At 42.9% G+C, this 21,841-nt stretch overlaps 3 protein-coding genes across 9 annotated transcripts; 1 reads left to right on the top strand and 2 right to left on the bottom strand.

Moving 5' to 3' along the window:
* Positions 1–448: 448 nt before the first annotated feature.
* LOC120449422 (sugar transport protein MST8-like) lies at positions 449–7,546 on the bottom strand. Of its 5 annotated transcripts, none has more exons than XM_039631881.1 (3): positions 7,229–7,546; positions 1,722–1,894; positions 449–1,664 (listed from the first exon to the last, which is right to left on the bottom strand). In XM_039631881.1, the coding sequence occupies exons 1-3, from the start codon at positions 7,476–7,478 to the stop codon at positions 531–533; spliced, it is 1,557 nt and encodes a 518-aa protein (XP_039487815.1). In that variant the 5' UTR covers positions 7,479–7,546; the 3' UTR covers positions 449–530. The 5 variants fall into 5 exon arrangements, with proteins under 5 accessions (XP_039487815.1, XP_039487814.1, XP_039487816.1 ...); XM_039631880.1 differs by lacking the exon at positions 7,229–7,546 and adding an exon at positions 3,166–3,483; XM_039631882.2 differs by lacking the exons at positions 449–1,664; positions 1,722–1,894 and adding exons at positions 3,957–5,366; positions 5,621–6,199 and having other exon boundaries at positions 7,229–7,353.
* Positions 7,547–8,258: 712 nt separating this feature from the next.
* LOC120450067 (sugar transport protein MST8-like) lies at positions 8,259–10,938 on the bottom strand. Of its 2 annotated transcripts, none has more exons than XM_039632839.1 (2): positions 9,684–10,938; positions 8,259–9,429 (listed from the first exon to the last, which is right to left on the bottom strand). In XM_039632839.1, the coding sequence occupies exons 1-2, from the start codon at positions 9,987–9,989 to the stop codon at positions 8,308–8,310; spliced, it is 1,428 nt and encodes a 475-aa protein (XP_039488773.1). In that variant the 5' UTR covers positions 9,990–10,938; the 3' UTR covers positions 8,259–8,307. The 2 variants fall into 2 exon arrangements, with proteins under 2 accessions (XP_039488773.1, XP_039488774.1); XM_039632840.1 differs by having other exon boundaries at positions 9,657–9,820.
* A 7,738-nt stretch (positions 10,939–18,676) lies between these two features.
* LOC120449002 lies at positions 18,677–20,256 on the top strand. Of its 2 annotated transcripts, none has more exons than XR_005616170.1 (3): positions 18,677–18,834; positions 19,066–19,506; positions 19,581–20,256. XR_005616170.1 is itself a non-coding variant. In XM_039631274.1 (3 exons), the coding sequence occupies exons 1-3, from the start codon at positions 18,797–18,799 to the stop codon at positions 19,764–19,766; spliced, it is 312 nt and encodes a 103-aa protein (XP_039487208.1). In that variant the 5' UTR covers positions 18,677–18,796; the 3' UTR covers positions 19,767–20,256. The 2 variants fall into 2 exon arrangements, 1 of the variants encoding a protein (XP_039487208.1); XM_039631274.1 differs by having other exon boundaries at positions 19,313–19,400.
* The last annotated feature ends 1,585 nt before the right edge of the window (positions 20,257–21,841 follow it).

A 21,841-nucleotide genomic window follows, 5' to 3' on the forward strand; every position in this document is an offset into this window, starting at 1 on the left:
TGTCACATGGAAAGCCATCTAGACAATATGCGCCACTCATCACCAGAATCGAACTGAATACGAAATCAATATGTTATAAGCTGAAAATGGCCATCAATAATCTTCTTATCAAAGCGTGGTCGTTGATTTTATTGCCACTGAAAGACGCCTTCCACGAATTTGACTTCTTTTAAAACAGTTTCACAGCGTTACTAATCGGTTCTAAGGTGCTTTCAAATTTCTTGAGAACTTGATTTCTATTTTATTACCAAGCTGATATGCTTTAAAATTATTTCTCCTGGATGGGAATTCCCCTAGAAAATGTTGCGAATGTCTTCATCACCTTATCATACGGTAGTATGTAGATAATAACTTTTTATATTGCTGTGGTAAAGCATTATGACTTAGGTTGAAAACTAAAAAGCGAGAAAACAAATTGGACGCCAAATAATGATTAAAAAACATTGAGTATAGTTATCTCAATAAATACAGAGGCCTTTGACCTCCTGTAGTTTAATAGTCGATTTATTAATCCACAATTCCCTTGAACATTAAAAGCGGAAATTGACGAATTTGCTGAACTGCTCCTGGGCGCCAAGCAGGGTCATCCTTCTTGTCTCCGGCAGAGTAAGGACTCCGAGAATGAATCCCGCCAGGTACATGGCTCCCATGATGTAGAAGTAGTTGTATGCATATACTAAATTAACGTCACACACACTTATGATGAGGAAGACAAATATTTCGGTAATGAAAGTGAAACCGATAAAGTGCTGCTTAACTCCCATGGGATATGCCTCTGCCAGGTATGCCGAGTTGGACGAGAAGGCCACTCCCGCGAAGAACTCGAAGATCATTATTAAGATGCCCACTTGGCTCATATACGAATACACATTGTACTGTGAGCCCACGGCGAAGGCCAAGCCGCAGCTTACGAGTAGGCCAAAAACAGCAGGCTTCTTTCGGCCCAAGGACTCCATGCTGAATGATGGAATAAGGGTACCCAGCCAGCGCAATAAGCCGAATCCCAAGTACCAGGAGTTCGCCATTGATAGTCCATTGGACATAATGATTGCAATTGAATAGGTGATGACCACAAAGCTAGAGATGCTCATCGCATTCAGGACTCGTAGGTAAGCCAGTCGGATGAAGGTGGGCATTGCTTTGGAAATGCTTTCACCCATCGACATGTCCTTGTTGTAGGCCAAGTAACGTTTGTGCTCCGCGAGCAGCTCGTATGTTTCCTCGGTTAGCACCGCAGGCTTCTGTAGCCGACGCAGTGCGTCAATGGCCGCCTGTTCGTCGTTGTTGGCCAGCATCAGGACCGGCGATTCGATGGTCATGAGTGAGCCCAAAATTAGGGCCAAAACGCCGTAGATTGTGCTCAGCACACCTTTCATATTCTCGGACGTAAATTCATTGTATGATGTATACGAAGAATATGACCAACTCGAGACATAAATGATCTGAAGAAAAATACCGCTACCGAAGCACAATTGCTCCAAGGAGGCACTGGTCAGGCCCCTCATATAGGGAACCGAGATCTCGCCGACCAGGGCCATAAATGGAGCAAATACCAGGCCATTGGCAATGCCATCTAGGTAACAAGCAGCTGTGGTTCCAGCTCCATTATTGTGGGTGCAGGCAATTACCAAGCCACCGATGGTCACCAGGACTGAGGAAAATTGCTGGAAAAGGAATTGATCAGTTAAAACGCACAGTTATAAAAGGTTTTTTCGACTTACCAAAACATATTTTTTGGCCACTTTGTTTGTGAGCGCTATCGTAACCAAAGCTCCAATAATGGCGCCTATGAACCAGGCAATGTAATTGTGCTTGGTGGAATGGTAATAGATTGGGCCTCGGAAACCAATTGCCCACGCTATGTTCATACCTCCTGAGATGAAGATGAGACCAGCTGAAAGTGGATCAAATTATAGATATAGGTTTGTCAAGAGATTGTGATCTTAGATTCTATAGTCCCTTGAAAAAATGGCAAAAAATTACATTTTCTTTTCTTGAGCTTATGTGGATAGGAAATTTTGTTACGAGTTCAACGAGGTATGTCATTCCACTTTTGGACAATTATTTTTACTGCTATCGAAAAAGAAAGATTATATTTTATCAAAAAATCGAAAAAAACATGTTTGTAAAAAATCTGATATTTTAATCGTCGTTTTCGCCATAACTTGGCCAAAAATGGCCACACAGCTAAAATAAAGACTGTTTTGTGCTGCTAATAAACAAAGCTAACTATGTCTATCCAAACTTTTTCGATTTTCGAAAAAAAAAATTTGACAAATTTTTGCATTTTCGATAAGGGGTACCATCATCAAAATTTGCGAAAAATGGCAAAAAGTTAGCATTTCTATGTATGTACATGGATCGATAGGGAATTTTGTTACGAATTCAACGAGGTATGGCATTCCACATTTGGACAATTATTCTTACTGCTATCGAAAAAAAACTGATTTTTTTTGTCAACAAATCGAAAAAAACATTTTTGTAAAAAATCGGATATTTTCAATCGGCGCTTTCGCCATAACTTTGCCAAAAATGGCGGCACAGCTAAAATAAAGACTGTTTTGTCCTGCTAATAAACATAGCTAACTACATATGTCAATCCCTACTTTTTCAAAATTCGAAAAAAAAAATATTTGAAAATTTTTTGCATTTTCGATAAGGTATCATCAAAATTTGCGAAAAATGGCAAAAAATTTGCATTTCTATGTATGTACATGGAGTGATAGGAAATTTTGTTACGAGTTCAACGCGGTATTGCATTCCACTTTTGGTTAACTATTTTTACTAAAAACTAACTAGAAATTATCTAAAAATCGAAAAAATAAAATTTTTGTAAAAAATCGGATATTTTCAATCGGCGTTTTCGCCATAACTTGGGGCTACCATTATTAAAATTTGCGAAAAATTGCATTTTTTTTAACACATGTGGATAGGAAATTTTGTTACGAATTCTTTGTTATAAACTATTTAACGAATCTAGTGTACCGCAGTAGTAAAAAAATTAAATTCGAATGCTTGACTACTAGCAGTTACGTCATCGTTTATAATCTACTTGGTTTATAATCTACGAAAAGATTCGTACTCTCGACAGTCTAGATAAGATTAACACCATGGTTAACTCATCCGAAGGTGACTAATTTGATCGATCCAATAAAATGAACTCACCTGAGCCCACAGCATTGGATTGTGGTTTGTTCTTTTGGTTGCGCTGATAGCATCCTGTTGGTGGATCCACTCGGGTGGGTGGATCCCTCGGTGGCATTGGCGGTGGTGGTGGGGCACCACCTGGGTATGTCTCTGCAGGGGTGATGTGTTGCGGATGTCCTGGCTGAGGATATCCTGGCTGAGGATATCCTGGCTGTGCTGGCGGAGGATAGAAGCCCATTGGCGGTGGGGCGAACTTATCGTTCTGCATTTCCGATCGCGTTATGTATATTTCACTCTTTTACGAAGACAACCTGCTCCGTTTGAGGTCGATTTGAAACTGGCTAATACGGGGGCTGGCCAAATGATATTTATGCGCAATGCTATCGAGCCTTGCCCAACTGATAATCAAGTGCGGATTCAACGCCTAATCACTAGGAGGCGGCATCGATTTCAGTAAATGGTTAAAAATATAGTACACGCGAGGCCGATAAGGACGTTTATCGCAATGTTTGTGAATAATACTTTATGGTGTACATATGCGTTATATATACAATCCTCTTCAGATCACAACGTTTTTGATTTGAACGCCAATTGTGTGGGCCATTCAACGCAATAGCAGTGCCGGAGAAATGTTATTCCCCGTTTTTTTTTTCTGTTTCGTATGACTGATCATCCGCGCTAAAGTCCATCATGATTCATACTTATCTTGGTACTAGCCATATATTTATAAAAAAGTGATAAATGATTTGATAGCTCAGATACGATTTTTAAAGCATAATTTAGTTAATTTTTATTGATTAGTTTTGGGTAACACAGTTTCACGTTTTTACTTATTTCAACCTGATTTTTACATTTATGGCATTTATTACTTATGTATTTGCTGATAGTGATTGCTTCTCGGAATACTGTATGTTATGTTTATTGGTACTTTTACTACAGTACTAAAAATATCTTATCAAAAACAGTGCAGCATATCATATATTACGGCAATTTAATTAATCTACTTACTACCACCACTTTTCATTCCTACAATACACAAACAACATTCTTTATTGTGGTTTTATATACACATTTATTTCCTCCTTTCCCATCAATATCTAAAAATCCTTGTTGAACCATTTGGAAAACTTGAGCTGTGCCTCCGCCAAAGGAACTAGTCTTGTTTCCGGCAGGCAGAAGATTCCGAGAAGAAATAACACCATGGAAAGTGCTCCCAGGCAGTGAAAGTAGGCCGTTATTCCAGCGATCGATAGTACAAAACTGCAGAGGAGCAGTCGTGCGACTTGTTCTACTACGTAAACCACAGCTACCATATGTGGTTTTAGTCGCAGAGGAAAGCCCTCAGTGAGGTAAGCCGCCGAGGCACATTGTCCCAGTCCCGCGAAGAACTGCAGACTGAAGAGCATCACCAAGGCGGTGATCATGTGAGGAGTGCGTCCAAATAAGTTGGCATATGCAATGGCAAAGGCGCCGGTGGAAAAGATGCCGAAGAGAGTGGGCTTCTTCCGGCCAGTGGTGTCCATCAGCAGGACCGCAAAGAAGCATCCGCACCAACGGAGCAGCCCGAAGACCACAAAGGGCCATGCATACAAGGAGCTCACCAACTGATTGCCGGTTTCATAGAGAGCACAGCAGATGATGGAGTTCAGGCACAGGACACCCAGTAATCGAAGGGCCAGAAGCTTAAGCACCGATGGATACCCTTTCTGCAGGCTCGTTCCCAAACACATTTCCCTGTTGGCGGCCACATACAGTTTGTGCTCATCCAATCTCAGTAGCATTTCACTGGTCACCATATACGGTCTTTGAAGATGCCTCAGGGCAACCAACGCCCTTTGCTCACTGGATCGCATCAGGAGATGGACGGGTGACTCCACGCAGAGGGTTAGGGCCAGGGCCAGGGCTATGACACCGTAGGTTATGGAGAGCACTCCATGCACCTGATCCGCCACAATGGCCACGTTCCAGTCCACCTGCCACACGGCCGTGTAGATCAACTGCATCAGGATGCCAGTGCTGGAGCTGAGCTGCTCCACCGTGGAGGCCAAAAGTCCACGGATCTCGTTAACCGAAATCTCGCCCACAGTACTGAGCGCGGGAACAAATGCCAGTCCATTGGCCAATCCATCCAGATACCGGGCGGCTATGATGGCACCTGGATACTCTGGCCAAGCCAGAAATAGTGTTCCGGATGCAATGACCAGGATGGAGGCACAAATCTGCAATGGCAATGGTGTTAATATATATACTTGAAACTATTATTAAGAACTGCTATATTTCACTGACTATTTCTTAGTGTACTAGTGTTTTAAATTATATGTTATGAACATTGTTGCCAGAACTGTGGAGTGCTTTAAAACAACCTTAAAGGCTTAACAAGTGATTATTAAGATGTTCCCTTGAGCTAGTTCTCTGTGGAGCTAATATATTTTCCATTTAATATTACCTTTAACTTCTACTCCGATCTACTCACATAAAGGGGCTGCAGAGGCAGTCGGTGAGTGTAAAATGAAGCAAAAAGAGCTCCGAGCACGGCAGTTGCATACCAGGCGATTTGCATGTGCACGGTCTGCAGGAGTTGATCCCGATGGGCGGAGTGAACGGCGAATCCGGCGCCCCATGCCAAACTCATGCCGCCAGAGATTAGGATGAAGGACGCAGATCCGAGGGCGGTCCACTGGGTGTGGTTCTTGTGGCCCAAACCAAGAAAGGTGGCCTTTTCCGTGGTGGTGGTGGTAAGTGAGTCCACGGGCGGCGGCTCGCACTTCTTGGGTGACATTTCCGATTCATTTACGCGGCATCGGAACTATCCACTTCTATTTATAAGGCTTCGAGATGGAATGGTTTATCAGCTTATCTCACCGCACATCCATAACCATAGCTGTGGTTATGACCCTGGCCATAAAGTCATCGACAGTAGCACCAGCCATCAATCCAAACAGCGAAAATCAATATGCTCCTCCACGCAGCGGAGTGAAGAGTTTTAATTAACCAAATTTCGGGTGAAATAAATCATCGACGGGGTGTGTAAGCGATAGCTAATCAAAGTTTGCTTATAGTAGTAAATAATTGAGCATTAGTTTACACACGAAGCTGAGGCTAAATTCGGTATGCATGTGTCATTTTGCAGAATATATACTTGGCATAGTGCTGAATTTAATTGGGTGTTATGGCAGAGATGAAGGAAACTTGTTGGGTTTCATTACGAAAAAGCTGAGGGTTCCAATCGTTATGTAAATAATTAATAAATATTTTGGACAGAGATCAAATTTTACGCGGTAGCCTCAATTTCAAAGGTAAAATTAAGTGAGGGAACAAGCTCAGTTTTATATTATTTATTTTCAATTAAACTATACATTTAAGTTCCCAGTTAGGCAATATTCAACCTTAAATTTCTTAGCTGCCCCAGTGAATATTACCAGCATATATCACATCTGATGCAGAAATTTGCGTCAATTTTCGCCAACAGTTTCGTGGCTAAGCGAAAATTTCTGCCGACTGGCAAGAAAATGGTGGAAAAGCCAGTGCCAGTCCCCAGTTTTCAGTACGTCTGCCACTGCATTGCGGCAGGCATATTAACTCCGGCTGGCAGATTAAACACGACCACGACCATTGGCAATATCATTGCATTTGCCGCCTGGTTTATGGGCTGCATTACTGTTTGCGACTGCCGGAGCACCGGACTCGTGCGTAGGCCCAAAAAAGCCGGCAACAAAAATACTCAGACGCCATCACACACACACAAATACTAAAAAATCGGATATTTTCAATCGGCGTTTTCGCCATAACTTGGGGCTACCATTATTAAAATTTGCGAAAAATTGCATTTTTTTTAACACATGTGGATAGGAAATTTTGTTACGAATTCTTTGTTATAAACTATTTAACGAATCTAGTGTACCGCAGTAGTAAAAAAATTAAATTCGAATGCTTGACTACTAGCAGTTACGTCATCGTTTATAATCTACTTGGTTTATAATCTACGAAAAGATTCGTACTCTCGACAGTCTAGATAAGATTAACACCATGGTTAACTCATCCGAAGGTGACTAATTTGATCGATCCAATAAAATGAACTCACCTGAGCCCACAGCATTGGATTGTGGTTTGTTCTTTTGGTTGCGCTGATAGCATCCTGTTGGTGGATCCACTCGGGTGGGTGGATCCCTCGGTGGCATTGGCGGTGGTGGTGGGGCACCACCTGGGTATGTCTCTGCAGGGGTGATGTGTTGCGGATGTCCTGGCTGAGGATATCCTGGCTGAGGATATCCTGGCTGTGCTGGCGGAGGATAGAAGCCCATTGGCGGTGGGGCGAACTTATCGTTCTGCATTTCCGATCGCGTTATGTATATTTCACTCTTTTACGAAGACAACCTGCTCCGTTTGAGGTCGATTTGAAACTGGCTAATACGGGGGCTGGCCAAATGATATTTATGCGCAATGCTATCGAGCCTTGCCCAACTGATAATCAAGTGCGGATTCAACGCCTAATCACTAGGAGGCGGCATCGATTTCAGTAAATGGTTAAAAATATAGTACACGCGAGGCCGATAAGGACGTTTATCGCAATGTTTGTGAATAATACTTTATGGTGTACATATGCGTTATATATACAATCCTCTTCAGATCACAACGTTTTTGATTTGAACGCCAATTGTGTGGGCCATTCAACGCAATAGCAGTGCCGGAGAAATGTTATTCCCCGTTTTTTTTTTCTGTTTCGTATGACTGATCATCCGCGCTAAAGTCCATCATGATTCATACTTATCTTGGTACTAGCCATATATTTATAAAAAAGTGATAAATGATTTGATAGCTCAGATACGATTTTTAAAGCATAATTTAGTTAATTTTTATTGATTAGTTTTGGGTAACACAGTTTCACGTTTTTACTTATTTCAACCTGATTTTTACATTTATGGCATTTATTACTTATGTATTTGCTGATAGTGATTGCTTCTCGGAATACTGTATGTTATGTTTATTGGTACTTTTACTACAGTACTAAAAATATCTTATCAAAAACAGTGCAGCATATCATATATTACGGCAATTTAATTAATCTACTTACTACCACCACTTTTCATTCCTACAATACACAAACAACATTCTTTATTGTGGTTTTATATACACATTTATTTCCTCCTTTCCCATCAATATCTAAAAATCCTTGTTGAACCATTTGGAAAACTTGAGCTGTGCCTCCGCCAAAGGAACTAGTCTTGTTTCCGGCAGGCAGAAGATTCCGAGAAGAAATAACACCATGGAAAGTGCTCCCAGGCAGTGAAAGTAGGCCGTTATTCCAGCGATCGATAGTACAAAACTGCAGAGGAGCAGTCGTGCGACTTGTTCTACTACGTAAACCACAGCTACCATATGTGGTTTTAGTCGCAGAGGAAAGCCCTCAGTGAGGTAAGCCGCCGAGGCACATTGTCCCAGTCCCGCGAAGAACTGCAGACTGAAGAGCATCACCAAGGCGGTGATCATGTGAGGAGTGCGTCCAAATAAGTTGGCATATGCAATGGCAAAGGCGCCGGTGGAAAAGATGCCGAAGAGAGTGGGCTTCTTCCGGCCAGTGGTGTCCATCAGCAGGACCGCAAAGAAGCATCCGCACCAACGGAGCAGCCCGAAGACCACAAAGGGCCATGCATACAAGGAGCTCACCAACTGATTGCCGGTTTCATAGAGAGCACAGCAGATGATGGAGTTCAGGCACAGGACACCCAGTAATCGAAGGGCCAGAAGCTTAAGCACCGATGGATACCCTTTCTGCAGGCTCGTTCCCAAACACATTTCCCTGTTGGCGGCCACATACAGTTTGTGCTCATCCAATCTCAGTAGCATTTCACTGGTCACCATATACGGTCTTTGAAGATGCCTCAGGGCAACCAACGCCCTTTGCTCACTGGATCGCATCAGGAGATGGACGGGTGACTCCACGCAGAGGGTTAGGGCCAGGGCCAGGGCTATGACACCGTAGGTTATGGAGAGCACTCCATGCACCTGATCCGCCACAATGGCCACGTTCCAGTCCACCTGCCACACGGCCGTGTAGATCAACTGCATCAGGATGCCAGTGCTGGAGCTGAGCTGCTCCACCGTGGAGGCCAAAAGTCCACGGATCTCGTTAACCGAAATCTCGCCCACAGTACTGAGCGCGGGAACAAATGCCAGTCCATTGGCCAATCCATCCAGATACCGGGCGGCTATGATGGCACCTGGATACTCTGGCCAAGCCAGAAATAGTGTTCCGGATGCAATGACCAGGATGGAGGCACAAATCTGCAATGGCAATGGTGTTAATATATATACTTGAAACTATTATTAAGAACTGCTATATTTCACTGACTATTTCTTAGTGTACTAGTGTTTTAAATTATATGTTATGAACATTGTTGCCAGAACTGTGGAGTGCTTTAAAACAACCTTAAAGGCTTAACAAGTGATTATTAAGATGTTCCCTTGAGCTAGTTCTCTGTGGAGCTAATATATTTTCCATTTAATATTACCTTTAACTTCTACTCCGATCTACTCACATAAAGGGGCTGCAGAGGCAGTCGGTGAGTGTAAAATGAAGCAAAAAGAGCTCCGAGCACGGCAGTTGCATACCAGGCGATTTGCATGTGCACGGTCTGCAGGAGTTGATCCCGATGGGCGGAGTGAACGGCGAATCCGGCGCCCCATGCCAAACTCATGCCGCCAGAGATTAGGATGAAGGACGCAGATCCGAGGGCGGTCCACTGGGTGTGGTTCTTGTGGCCCAAACCAAGAAAGGTGGCCTTTTCCGTGGTGGTGGTGGTAAGTGAGTCCACGGGCGGCGGCTCGCACTTCTTGGGTGACATTTCCGATTCATTTACGCGGCATCGGAACTATCCACTTCTATTTATAAGGCTTCGAGATGGAATGGTTTATCAGCTTATCTCACCGCACATCCATAACCATAGCTGTGGTTATGACCCTGGCCATAAAGTCATCGACAGTAGCACCAGCCATCAATCCAAACAGCGAAAATCAATATGCTCCTCCACGCAGCGGAGTGAAGAGTTTTAATTAACCAAATTTCGGGTGAAATAAATCATCGACGGGGTGTGTAAGCGATAGCTAATCAAAGTTTGCTTATAGTAGTAAATAATTGAGCATTAGTTTACACACGAAGCTGAGGCTAAATTCGGTATGCATGTGTCATTTTGCAGAATATATACTTGGCATAGTGCTGAATTTAATTGGGTGTTATGGCAGAGATGAAGGAAACTTGTTGGGTTTCATTACGAAAAAGCTGAGGGTTCCAATCGTTATGTAAATAATTAATAAATATTTTGGACAGAGATCAAATTTTACGCGGTAGCCTCAATTTCAAAGGTAAAATTAAGTGAGGGAACAAGCTCAGTTTTATATTATTTATTTTCAATTAAACTATACATTTAAGTTCCCAGTTAGGCAATATTCAACCTTAAATTTCTTAGCTGCCCCAGTGAATATTACCAGCATATATCACATCTGATGCAGAAATTTGCGTCAATTTTCGCCAACAGTTTCGTGGCTAAGCGAAAATTTCTGCCGACTGGCAAGAAAATGGTGGAAAAGCCAGTGCCAGTCCCCAGTTTTCAGTACGTCTGCCACTGCATTGCGGCAGGCATATTAACTCCGGCTGGCAGATTAAACACGACCACGACCATTGGCAATATCATTGCATTTGCCGCCTGGTTTATGGGCTGCATTACTGTTTGCGACTGCCGGAGCACCGGACTCGTGCGTAGGCCCAAAAAAGCCGGCAACAAAAATACTCAGACGCCATCACACACACACAAATACTCAGAGAAAGAAACACAAACACACGGCCACATCTACATAAAGAAAGGTGGAAAATGGCGCAGAAACTTTTATCGCAGACGCTTTTCCCGGCATTTGTGCCTGCGATTCCAGCGATTTCCTGGCCAAGAATAGGGATAGTTTTCGAACAGAACTTGCCAGCAAGTTGGCGATAGTGTTTGACTATGTGCGCACACCTTTGGCTGGCGTTAAAATAAATTTAATTTTATCGCTACATAAATACCGACTGGCAAGGGGGCAGGCAGTCCTTCGAGATCCGTTGGAGTTCCTGGGAGTTTGTAGGAGCTGCCAAGTGACACATCCGGCTGCAGGCCATAAATAAATCCATGGAGCATACTTTGAAGTCTCGTTACCATCGACTGGAGTTTTTACCCACATTTTAATTAGAGCAAGCCGCCATCCGTCGATCATTTGAATGGAGCTACATTTTTATGACCACTCGGGCGAAAATATAAATAAATGTTATATTGATCTGTTGCCATTTTATGACCCTACACAAAATGGGCAATTTTCCATTTTTTTTCCCGCCCGCCTCTTCAAAGATTTACGAGCTCTGTGCCAAAAGAGGAAATGGAAACGAAAATTGTATAACATAAACTTGGCTAGAAACAAAAGCCAAGTGGGTTCGCATCGTGCAGAAAATGCTCTCTTCTGCCACAGAATATAAAAATAAGAGAGAAAGCTAGAGCAGTCTGGTTGTGTGGCAAGGAAATTTGCGGCGGCTGTTGTTCGTCATATTGCGCATACGCCGCGTGTGCATACGTAATTTAAAATGCATATTATTACAGCCTTATGAGGCGGTGACTCCGGTGACTGCCGTGCCTCTGGTGCCTCCGGTGACTGCAGAGGATACACACATGAGCCGGCCCAAGACAAAGCCCCATTCAATTAGGGGGAAAGTGAAAAGTGGCGCCAAGGACAAGGCCTCACCTGCTGACTTAAGGGGCTGCTTCAAGTTTCAGCCAACTTTTCAGTAAATATTTCCCCAGAAACTTTCGACTTTGGCCCATCGATGTTCGATGTTCGAGGTTCGTGTCCATTGAATCGCATAGCCTTTGAGGCCCTCAGCCTGCCATAAACAATAAATCGCAAGTTAATGTAGTGAAATAATAGAGTTTTTCTTACTGCATGTTTACCCAACTTGTAGTGCTTTGCTTTACTTGAAGATTTACTGACGACGGCCTCTCTCGGAAATTATGCTTATGCAAATTTCAATAAAATGTCAAGGAAGCCGGGCGACACAAATTAATTTATCTGTGCGTGCGAGGATGAGTCACAAATCCTGATTAACTTCTGGCCCGAAATAAAGAAGACAACAAATGTGCACTTTTCCCGAAGCCAGAAAGACAAAACAATTGCTGCGGCGCACACAGCTCTTATATTAATATATGGTGTATATCCCGCCGACGAGTCCTTGTGTCGGTTAATGCAAGCTAATAAATTCCAGCGACATTCGTACCTTTTGTTTGGGGCGGGGGGGCGTGGCATACTTTCATTGTTAACACAAGGCGGAGGCGTCACAAATTCCCAGCTTTCTTTTTTCCGCCTTTGTCCTTTCCAGCGGAACGTCGACGAGTCCAACGTCACGAGTCTGGCAAAGATGCCTGAAAAATGGCCACAATTCATTCGCAACAGCAGTTGTAGCTGGAGCTGGGAACACCGAAAAATGTAGCTGGAGTAGCGGAAAAATCCTTCGAATAGCTGCAGCTCCTTGCGGCAGGACCTCTGAAATTTAGTTGTTGGATCGGTCCGTTCAAGCAAGTGATTTGTTTTGCTTCGTTTGGCAACAAATCAGAAGATAAACGACATCGATTGCGGCCAACGACATGGTTGCCGGGCCCAAAAAGGATTCGCCTGCCGCAAATTATGAGTCCTGCCCGATGTTATATACACTCGTATATTAATGAAAAGCCCTCGATATAGCTGTGTGTAAGTACGAACTTAAACGAAACATTGTTTTCAATTAAAATTGCATTTTGTGTGCAGAGAGTGGCAAACAATTTTTGGTAATTTATTTTTTGGCTAGCGCTTCTTTTTGTTGCACCTGTCCGGCTGGCAATCGCATATTTTATGTGTCCCCTGCCGGGGGGCATTTCATTTGCTGCATTGCACAACTAACCGAATGGAACGTTATAGTTTTCGCAAAATAATTGAAAACAATTTGGATTTTAATTATTCACAGCACTCGAATGCGCGTGAATAGTGAATGAATATTTATGCGACGAGTATGCTGCACTGTTAGGGGTCAATAAACTTTGCTTAAGTCCTGAACTTGATTCATTTCAACCAGCTCCCAAGAGATTTGCCATAATTAAAGCGCACTGAACAGCCCAGCCAACTCATCTGCATGAGCAATAACAAAAGCCGTTGGCCATAAAGGTTGATAAACTTAATGCGAGTTACAAAATGTAAATGAGTTTGGACGCCTTTTTTGATAGCTGAGACGGCATTTTACGCGCTCATATGGCTAATCTAATTAAATGTTGTATTTTCACTGGCATACAAGACACTTACAATGTTAATTTAGCGGGGCGTATCTTAGTTGCCGCGATGGCTTACACTTTTAACGAGCCACTCAAACTCAAAGTTGGCGTATCCCGGGATAATAACTTTTATCACACCTGCCATAAAGCTGGCCCACACTAATGGCCATGGCCCACAGCAGCGGCAGGGGCCATAAATCAATCATAATTGTCCTTGTTAACTGCAATCATGAATATTTCCTCCTCGGCGTGTGCATAGAGCAAATGACAGTCATGCCATATACATAACGCCACACACACGCATAGTAACCCACACACACACACACACGCATAACGTAACATAACCATTCCCTGCGAATATCCTTCGACAGGAATTCCATACGCTTGTGGATTTTGGGCCTAATTGCTGCTGCTGCCATAGCTTCGAATTTTGGCAATGGACCCCTGTATTAGGCCCGCTGAAAGATTGCATCAAATGAGGTTTAATTAATTTTCGAACCCACACCCGGAAACATCGTTTGACAGCAGAACGGAAGGAGGGCAACAGAGAGCAGAGGGGCCATTGTGTTCGACCACGCCCCTTGTTTGCTTTAGTTAATTGATTTTCTTTCAGTGCGTTCCATTTGCATAACAATCCCAGCCCGGCTGCTGCCCTTCCGAATCAAAAGTGGAATGTGGAAAGTGGAAAAGCGAGCGGCAAAAAGTGAAAGCGGCCAAAAGCCACCAAAAACAGTCGTTGGTCAACAGTTGCGGGCTTTTTCGTTTTTGTTTGAAGTCGGACGGCAACTAAAACTGAAATTAGACCCCGTCCAAATTGCCATTGGCAAACTTAAATACGGGTTCAGTTTAATTTGCTTTTTCCCTTTTTTTTCCACGCCTTTCCACGGAAAGCCAATAAAAATGTCCCTAATAGTTGGCAGCTAAAGTTGAAGGAATTGGGTGATAGCTTAAACGCTCTCTAAGTGGTTAAATTATAGAATTACCGATTTAATTAGTCTTGACTGTTGGAACGAGAAGTCATTTGAAGACACAATATTTTTACCTACACATGAAACTTTAATGCGGTAAATTAATTACTTAATACATATAAAATTAGCTGGGGCTTTACATGTTCTGGTATTTTGATTGTTGCCATAAATAGTTTGCTAATTAATTTCAAATTAATGTGGATTTTCTGTATAGCTAGTGCACTAAATAGTTAGGGTTCTTAATACACCTACAGCTACTAACAAACAATGTTGCAGAAGGGTAAATATGGTATCTTGTAGCAACAAGATAATTTCTTAAAACTTTAAAAGTTATCTTCAACTTTCCTGCGTAAAAGAATGGGATAATCAGTCCGCTGTGCATGACATTTGAGGCACGCCTACGCATCCTTCAGCCTTCCGCCTTCAGCAGGGATGTGCGTCCAAAAAGGACTCGTGCACGTAGGCAAGGACACGATTTGCAGCTCATTAGCAGCCACAGAGTCGACACATGTCCGAACTGCTAAGCGGGCTCTAAATCACTGACACGGCGCTGGGTCTTCGATTCCGTTGCCCGGCTCAATTAGTCAACAATTACCAGTGACATTCCAAACCGGCCAGGACATCAGCCAGTCGGGCTGAGTTAAGGAAGACAGCCCCGTTTCCAGGACATGGGGCACCAAATGCCAGAAGGAACGGCTGCCTGTCTCGGGTCATCTCCACCGGTGGCTAATGGCAAATGGCTTATGAGTAGTCACGTGCCCGGGATGCCAACGTACTCATTGCCCGTCGGGTAGCTCATTTCACTCGCAGTCTTTAACCATGTGAATGAGTCACGCCAGCTTTTCAGCGCATATTTGAATAATTATACAACAATTACGGGGGCTTCAAAGCGCCTGCAAAAAATAACAATGAAATACACTTAGGAAAATATAATAAATATTTCCAAAATTGTTTTGTTTTTACCAAACTGCATGAAAATACATTTAATCAACTTTAATTTCTTAGAAGAATATGACACAACATTTTAAAAAATTATTATATATAAAGAGTTAGTATACAAAAGTATTATGCATATTTTTAGAAAACCTAGATGAATGAGTGAAGTTGAATCTGCGCCAGTGTACCGCTTAGTGGGCCCAGTACCTCCTCCCGGACCACATCCTGCCACATCCTGGCACATCCTGCCAGACGTCGGCCGCAGCTTTTGCCAGTCTTATTTCCGTGTTAATAAAGTCAAGTGACTGCGCTTAATCAACACATGGTGAGTGGCATGGGTTCCTGCAAAAAAGGATGCGCTCGACCTCCTGCCACTTGCCAAAATGCACACCTACGCAGGGCAATTTTTTCTCAAGAAAAATTAATTAAATAAGCTCGTAGACTTTTTGGCGCAGCGAAAGGAGAAAAGGGGACTTTTGTGCATTTCCAAACACAAATTTTTCTGTTTCATTTTTCTGTTTCATTTTGTTGGGGATCTTTTGGCGTTTCGGCGTTTTGCTTGTTTTGTTTGAGTTTTTTATACCCGTCAAAAGCCGAAAAAACGCGTCGGGCTGAAAAGCCAAACTCATTGCCATTAAAAACGCATTATCCTTTGTGCCTTTTTATGACTTTTCATTTGCAGAGCTGGTGGAGAGGTCCCTGGCTGCTGGTTGCGTGTTTATTTGCTGTCGAGCCGTAAAAGGAACTCAATATGATAATGCATACATCCAGCTGGCTGAGATATTACTCCAAGGACCATATACTTGTACATTCGGATAAATCTAATGAAGAGCAATCGCATAACTCATGGGGCACAAATGCTGCGAAAGACAACATTTAAAAGCCGCTTGCCAAAAAACAGAAGGCAATTCGCCTAAGCAAAAGGAGCAATATTTACACACCCAAGATGAAATCTAGAAAAAAGGAAGAGAAGACGGTTATTGTTGTATTTCAACTGGGATTTGCCAATTCAGGCGCCTCTCTTGCGATTGTCTGCCAAAAAAAAGGCTTACATTGGGATTTTTATTTGATTGCTCAAATGAAAGCGGAAAGCCAAATGGAAAATTGCTTTGAATTCGAGAGGAATGTTTGCCCTCGGGGCGCCAAGGAGCGGGCATAACTGGAGTATAATCATTTACATTGCTGCCCAAAATGGATTGCCATCGAGAATTGAATTATCCGCCGGGAAGGGGGAAGCACTCAAGGGTGTCGTCGATAGCGCGGTGGGAATTATGCGATTTTACGAGTAGTTCCCCGATAACAGTTGACTGATTAATGCAGTCGAGTGCACGTGCTGGAGTTGCATTAAATCGACCACCGGCTATCTGTCGGCTGTGAATCAGAGAAATATTTACGATGCACTGAAAATTAAATACTAAAAAAGTGTCTGAATCCTGGTAATGCTTTGTATTCAATAAGGCTTAAGTTCTAAGGACCAAAAACTAAAACTCATATTTGCGTTTGAAAATTTATTTCATCTGCTTAGGGACCGCAAAACTAAAACTCATATTTACGTTTGAAAATTGACTCCCTATTCAAAGGGCGTAAATAATCCCAGCCCTTTTGACTTTTGCCGTCATCTGGCCGAAAGGGTGCCCCAAAAATATTCAGGATGGGCGGTTTCGGGACCCTTTTTAGATTACTGTTCGTTGCCATTGTAGTTTGTGTATTTATGCCAAAGATTCTGGGTGTTTCGGGGTCGTGGCACGTGCATTGAAGCCAGAAAATTAAAAACAGCATAAGTAATGGCACTGGCGAGGGCCCCTGAAAAATGGGGGGAAAATGAAAATTAATCGACAACGCATATGAATTTATAATAATAAAAGTAAAAAACACTGGCGAGCGAGCGAGCGAACATTTTCTGCAGCTGACTATCAAATAAATTCCCCACAAAAAAAAAGAAGCGGCAAAGAGGGCCAAGACGCCGTTTCCATTCATAATTCACAAGCATAAATTGTGCGAGGAACAGGTGGCGGGACAAGGGTTAAGGGTTAAGCGTGAAGGGTTAAGGGCTTGGGGTTGGGGGGATGCTGGCTTAGGTGGCTTGTTTTTGGCAGACGGGTGCTAACGTGCCACGTAAATTCTGGCTAACGATGCACTTTGCCCTGGCAACTCCACCTGTGCTGCCACAATCAAGTGCAATTCATTTTGGCCACGTCAGCGGGATCTGCACTGTCCACGCAGGCTCATAAAGTCCTTTCAACCTAAAGCCTCAAGGACATTGGGCTCGCAAACTATGCAGCTTTCTTTCATCTTCCATCTCTCGTGCGATGTTTTGGGTTATTTTTCAATGATGTTTTGCTGCTGCTGGACAGCACCTAAGTAAATAATTTATTTTATAAATTCCCAATAGGATTAACACGGCAATATGCAGATTCGCTCAGCTCAACCCGAAAAAAAGGGTCAAGGGAATTTTGGGTCCTGTAAATGGGTCTCGTCCTTGGGTCAGTTTGTCTGCAGGATTAACAGTTTTTCCGTGCTAAGCCTACGTATATTTATATAGTTCAAATGGCTGCAACTTTTTGTACGACGGCTGGCTGTTTTTGCCGCCTCCTGTCAACTCAACGGGAAATTAAATTGAGTCTGTTTCCTTATAAATGGAAAAACATTTTCGGACACTTGCCAAGACATTAGTCCAAACATGGGCAAAGTTCACACAAACACACACCCACACACCCACACACAATCGCACATTTGCACATGCAAATTTGTTTTGTCTGTTGACAATTATTGAGCAGATGACAAATGTTGCCCGAGGCAAAGGAAAAAATTTTTGAGACTTTCGTGCGATACAGGGAATGTTTGGGAGTGATGGATTGACTTGCCAACTTGGGACTGAAACTTGGGTCAATTGGTGCAGTTTATATGAGCTGAAGGGCCTTTACCACAACGCTCGTGGGTAATTGAGAATTTTCCGATTTGGAAAAACGTGTTAGACGCCTTGATGAATGGAGTTCCATTGATTAGGTTGTTGAATAAGCCTAGTAAATAACACTTTACAGATCAGCATTAAGCTAAATGATTTATGGCCGTGTGCAGATGCTCTCAATAATCTAATCACATGTAAATAGTGCCATGAACTTGGTAACTATTTAAGCAATTCCAACACTGAAACCCAATATTTATATACCTTTGTGTGCTGCTTACAATGAAAGCATACTTTGATGTTAAGGAACCATACGACCCATCGATAAACCAAACAAAAAGTGATGGGTTTCGTTTCAGGCTTGCACAAACAAATGATCATTGCATCTTATGTCAGTGGCACTGCGGCAAACAGAACAGTCATGCCAACTATTATGTACATTTTACTTACACTTCCTCGTTACACGTCCTGCAACAAGGACTCGCACATGTGCTAACTACCGAAACAATGTCTGCCTGCCTCTGCATATGTGTCTGTATGTGTGTGTGTGTGCTACTGTAAATGTGTAAGTGTGTGTGAGTGGGGGGAAAAGCCAGTGGCAACAACAATACCGGCGATGACGATAAAGATTTGCAGTTACATGTGTTTTTCACCATTTCCCGAACGAGTCTCGATTTTGGGCTGCCTGACACATTGACAGCACTGAACGAGAACGACGGACAAGTGTAGATTGCCCGGCTAACAGATACCCTGCACTTGACAATTGAAATGATTTTGTATGTATTCCTATCTACAGGTGATTTCAAGTCGCGGTAAAAAGCTCATTACCTTGCTGGTTATCTGAACATCTGTTAGTTTGTACTTTTAGCTGGGACTCCCAATGAATTCCAACACATACAACTTTAAGCAAAGAGGTAAAGGGTAAAAGGAGTGAGTGAGTTGGCGATGTGAGTGAGTGGGAAAGCAAACGCTGGCAACTTTACGATAGCGTTAAATTAGACATCAACTTGGCAAAGTACACACACAGTGACACACACTTGCAGGGCCACAAACAACAATATTGATAGCTCGTCTGATGCCGTTGGCCCAAGCTTATCAAAGGCGCTATGCCAAGTACACTGCAATTACAGGGTATGCACACTAGTTGTATTTGTATCATATACATTTTAAGCATTGCATTTGAATGAATTGCGGAACAATCTTTAAAACTATTTGATAGCACATGAAGCTTTTGAAAGTAAGTAGTTTACAGTTTGTTTTTCTTATATTAAAGAAGTCGAATTGTATTAATTGAGACCTATTTTCTCGCAGTGCATGCTGGCATGCGGTGGCACAGAGGCAGGAGCCAGCAGTTCGCAATCGCTATCGCCATCGCAGCGCGTCATGTTGTTCAACGCCTTGCAGCTTGCTGCAGTCGACAACGTTGCAGCAACACACAGTGGGCGTGGCCCTCCGCCCACGACGACGACGACGACGACGACGGGCGGCACATGTTAAAGGCCGAAGGGCGGTTGCAGAGTGGGCGTCATGCGTCTGGCCACCACGCCCACCATGCTCGTTTACATGACGCAATTGCCTGGCATTCATAAGCCATTATCAGTGCCAAGTCATCGGGCAAGTCTTAGAGCAAACAATGCAGCTGCCATCCATCAGCCGACTTTGGCCATAACTACTGTTCCACGGACTTGTGACTTGTGACTTGTGACTTGTGTGGGCCATAGCTTGTTGTGCATGGAGCCATTGCAATTGCCATCGCCACTGCTTGCACAGTCTTATCATTTCCAGGACGACACAGATCTCTCGCCAAGATGTTTGACTTGCGGCAGTTTATGGCTTTATATATAGTACGGCTGGTATTCTGATATTCTGATATTCCGTTCCCATTCCGGTCCCATCAAATTGGCAGCCCACGCATTCGTACAACTTCAAATAGCACACTGAGCAGACCGGAAGTAAACGTTTAATGTGGGACAAAGCAGGTCCAGAGATGCCCTTACTAAAAATGTGTCAAAAATAATAAAAAATAACTAAAATATTATTTAAGACCAATTTCTCGTTTTTATTGGTTACCTATTTTCTTAAGTCTTTATTATTTTCTCTTAGTGAGGTTGAAATTTCTTTAAAAGAGCACTATATAAGCTCGAGACCAACTCAGCCACTTATCAAATATGTCTGTTCGCGGCTAGCGTATACATTTATATAGAAATAAACTTTGCCATTCGTCAAAGTCCCGTGAAATGTTCGGTTGAAATTCAAAATGAAATTCCCTGCCAAAATCGAGGGGAGGGCCGAAAAAAAGGTCCAAAAAGTGGCAACAGACGCAGCATCAGCGAATAAAAACTTTTGGCTGTTTTTATAAATGTTTATTTAGCACAAAGGAGCGGTGGAAAAAAACGAGCGTTAGAAGTGGGCGGCCAGGGGTGCAGGCGGAATGGGGGCGTGGCAGAAAGGTGAATCAACAGCAACAACAATAAGTTGGCCTTTTGTTGCTGCGCGGTATTTGTCTTAAACAACGAGAGCAAAAGCGATTTCGTTGAGTCCTCTTTGCGAATGTCCCTTTTTTTTTGTTGTGCGCAGGTCGCATTGTGCCTTTAACAATAATTTTGCTACTTAGACGGATTTTTCTATTTGTGTATCAACGTTTTATTTGCTGACAGGTGTAAAATTGCTTTAGCCCCGGACTTTCGCCCTGCTCTCATTTTCCTTCATCCAGGATCGACATTTGGCACAGGACTTTTTGGTTTCTTCTCGTTCTTTTTGCCCTTGTTTTGCTTTTATGACTTGATTTCGTGGGAAATGGAGAGTGAGCGCAGGATAATTGCCAGTCGCTGGGCAACAAAAGCGATTAGTTTAATAGTTGGCCATTAATGCGCTGCCTTCCATTTATATCTCATTGCCACATTACGCATACGCCATGTTGTCTACATGGAGAGCATTAATCAATGCGAAATGGGTAGTTGGAGCAGTAGTTTGCGTTCTCTCCTATTTTCCATAATAAATATTGTTCGTTGCCCCTTCCGCGTGCCATATACTGTGATGGGAAAAATATTTTACACATTTCTGAAGCGCCAGCCAAGTCAACTGCAGATGGAGAGCGTATCCTTCGTCCTGGTCCTGGCTCTCTCCTATGCATGTGTGTGTATAAGTGCTCCATTGCCAAGAATTTCTTCGTATTTGCTCCTGCAAGCACGTGCAATTTTTTCACATTTCCTCTCCATATATCGAATATGTTTTGATAAATATGCAGGTCTTGAGTTTTTGAAGTACGACAACTACGTCTTTCGCCCGCCTTGATGTTTGCCCAATTTGATTGCTAAGAGATTCGTTTCCCAGCCAAATGCACTCTCTAGCCATAGCCCTCCAATGTGAAGATGTTGCCAACTTTAGTCTGTAAAGACCATATCAATAAATTGCTAGGCTTTCGATTTTGCAGAAGGTAAGAAAAAACTGAGCCCGAAATACTCTCGATAATTGATTGTTGCTGTTTTATGGAATCCCTTACAAATATTTAACAAATTTTAGAAGATGGCTCTCATTTTACATTGTTAAGTTAAGGGCCGATTTCGTTTGAG

The sequence above is a fragment of the Drosophila santomea genome, chromosome 3L (genome assembly GCF_016746245.2).
Source record: "Drosophila santomea strain STO CAGO 1482 chromosome 3L, Prin_Dsan_1.1, whole genome shotgun sequence".
Taxonomy (NCBI): Eukaryota; Metazoa; Arthropoda; class Insecta; order Diptera; family Drosophilidae; genus Drosophila; species Drosophila santomea.

Coding starts and splice junctions, on each gene's coding strand:
- LOC120449422 (XM_039631881.1), bottom strand. CDS start 7,478: ATGCAGAACGATAAGTTCGCCCCACCGCCAATGGGCTTCTATCCTCCG. Junction 1,895..7,228: donor ATCCAATGCTGTGGGCTCAG/GTGAGTTCATTT, acceptor ATCCACTTTCAG/CTGGTCTCATCTTCATCTCA. Junction 1,665..1,721: donor TGGCCAAAAAATATGTTTTG/GTAAGTCGAAAA, acceptor TTCCTTTTCCAG/CAATTTTCCTCAGTCCTGGT.
- LOC120449002 (XM_039631274.1), top strand. CDS start 18,797: ATGTGTCTGTATGTGTGTGTGTGTGCTACTGTAAATGT. Junction 18,835..19,312: donor GTGTGTGCTACTGTAAATGT/GTAAGTGTGTGT, acceptor ACACACTTGCAG/GGCCACAAACAACAATATTG. Junction 19,401..19,580: donor AAGTACACTGCAATTACAGG/GTATGCACACTA, acceptor ATTTTCTCGCAG/TGCATGCTGGCATGCGGTGG.
- LOC120450067 (XM_039632839.1), bottom strand. CDS start 9,989: ATGTCACCCAAGAAGTGCGAGCCGCCGCCCGTGGACTCACTTACCACC. Junction 9,430..9,683: donor TGCCTCTGCAGCCCCTTTAT/GTGAGTAGATCG, acceptor TTGCCATTGCAG/ATTTGTGCCTCCATCCTGGT.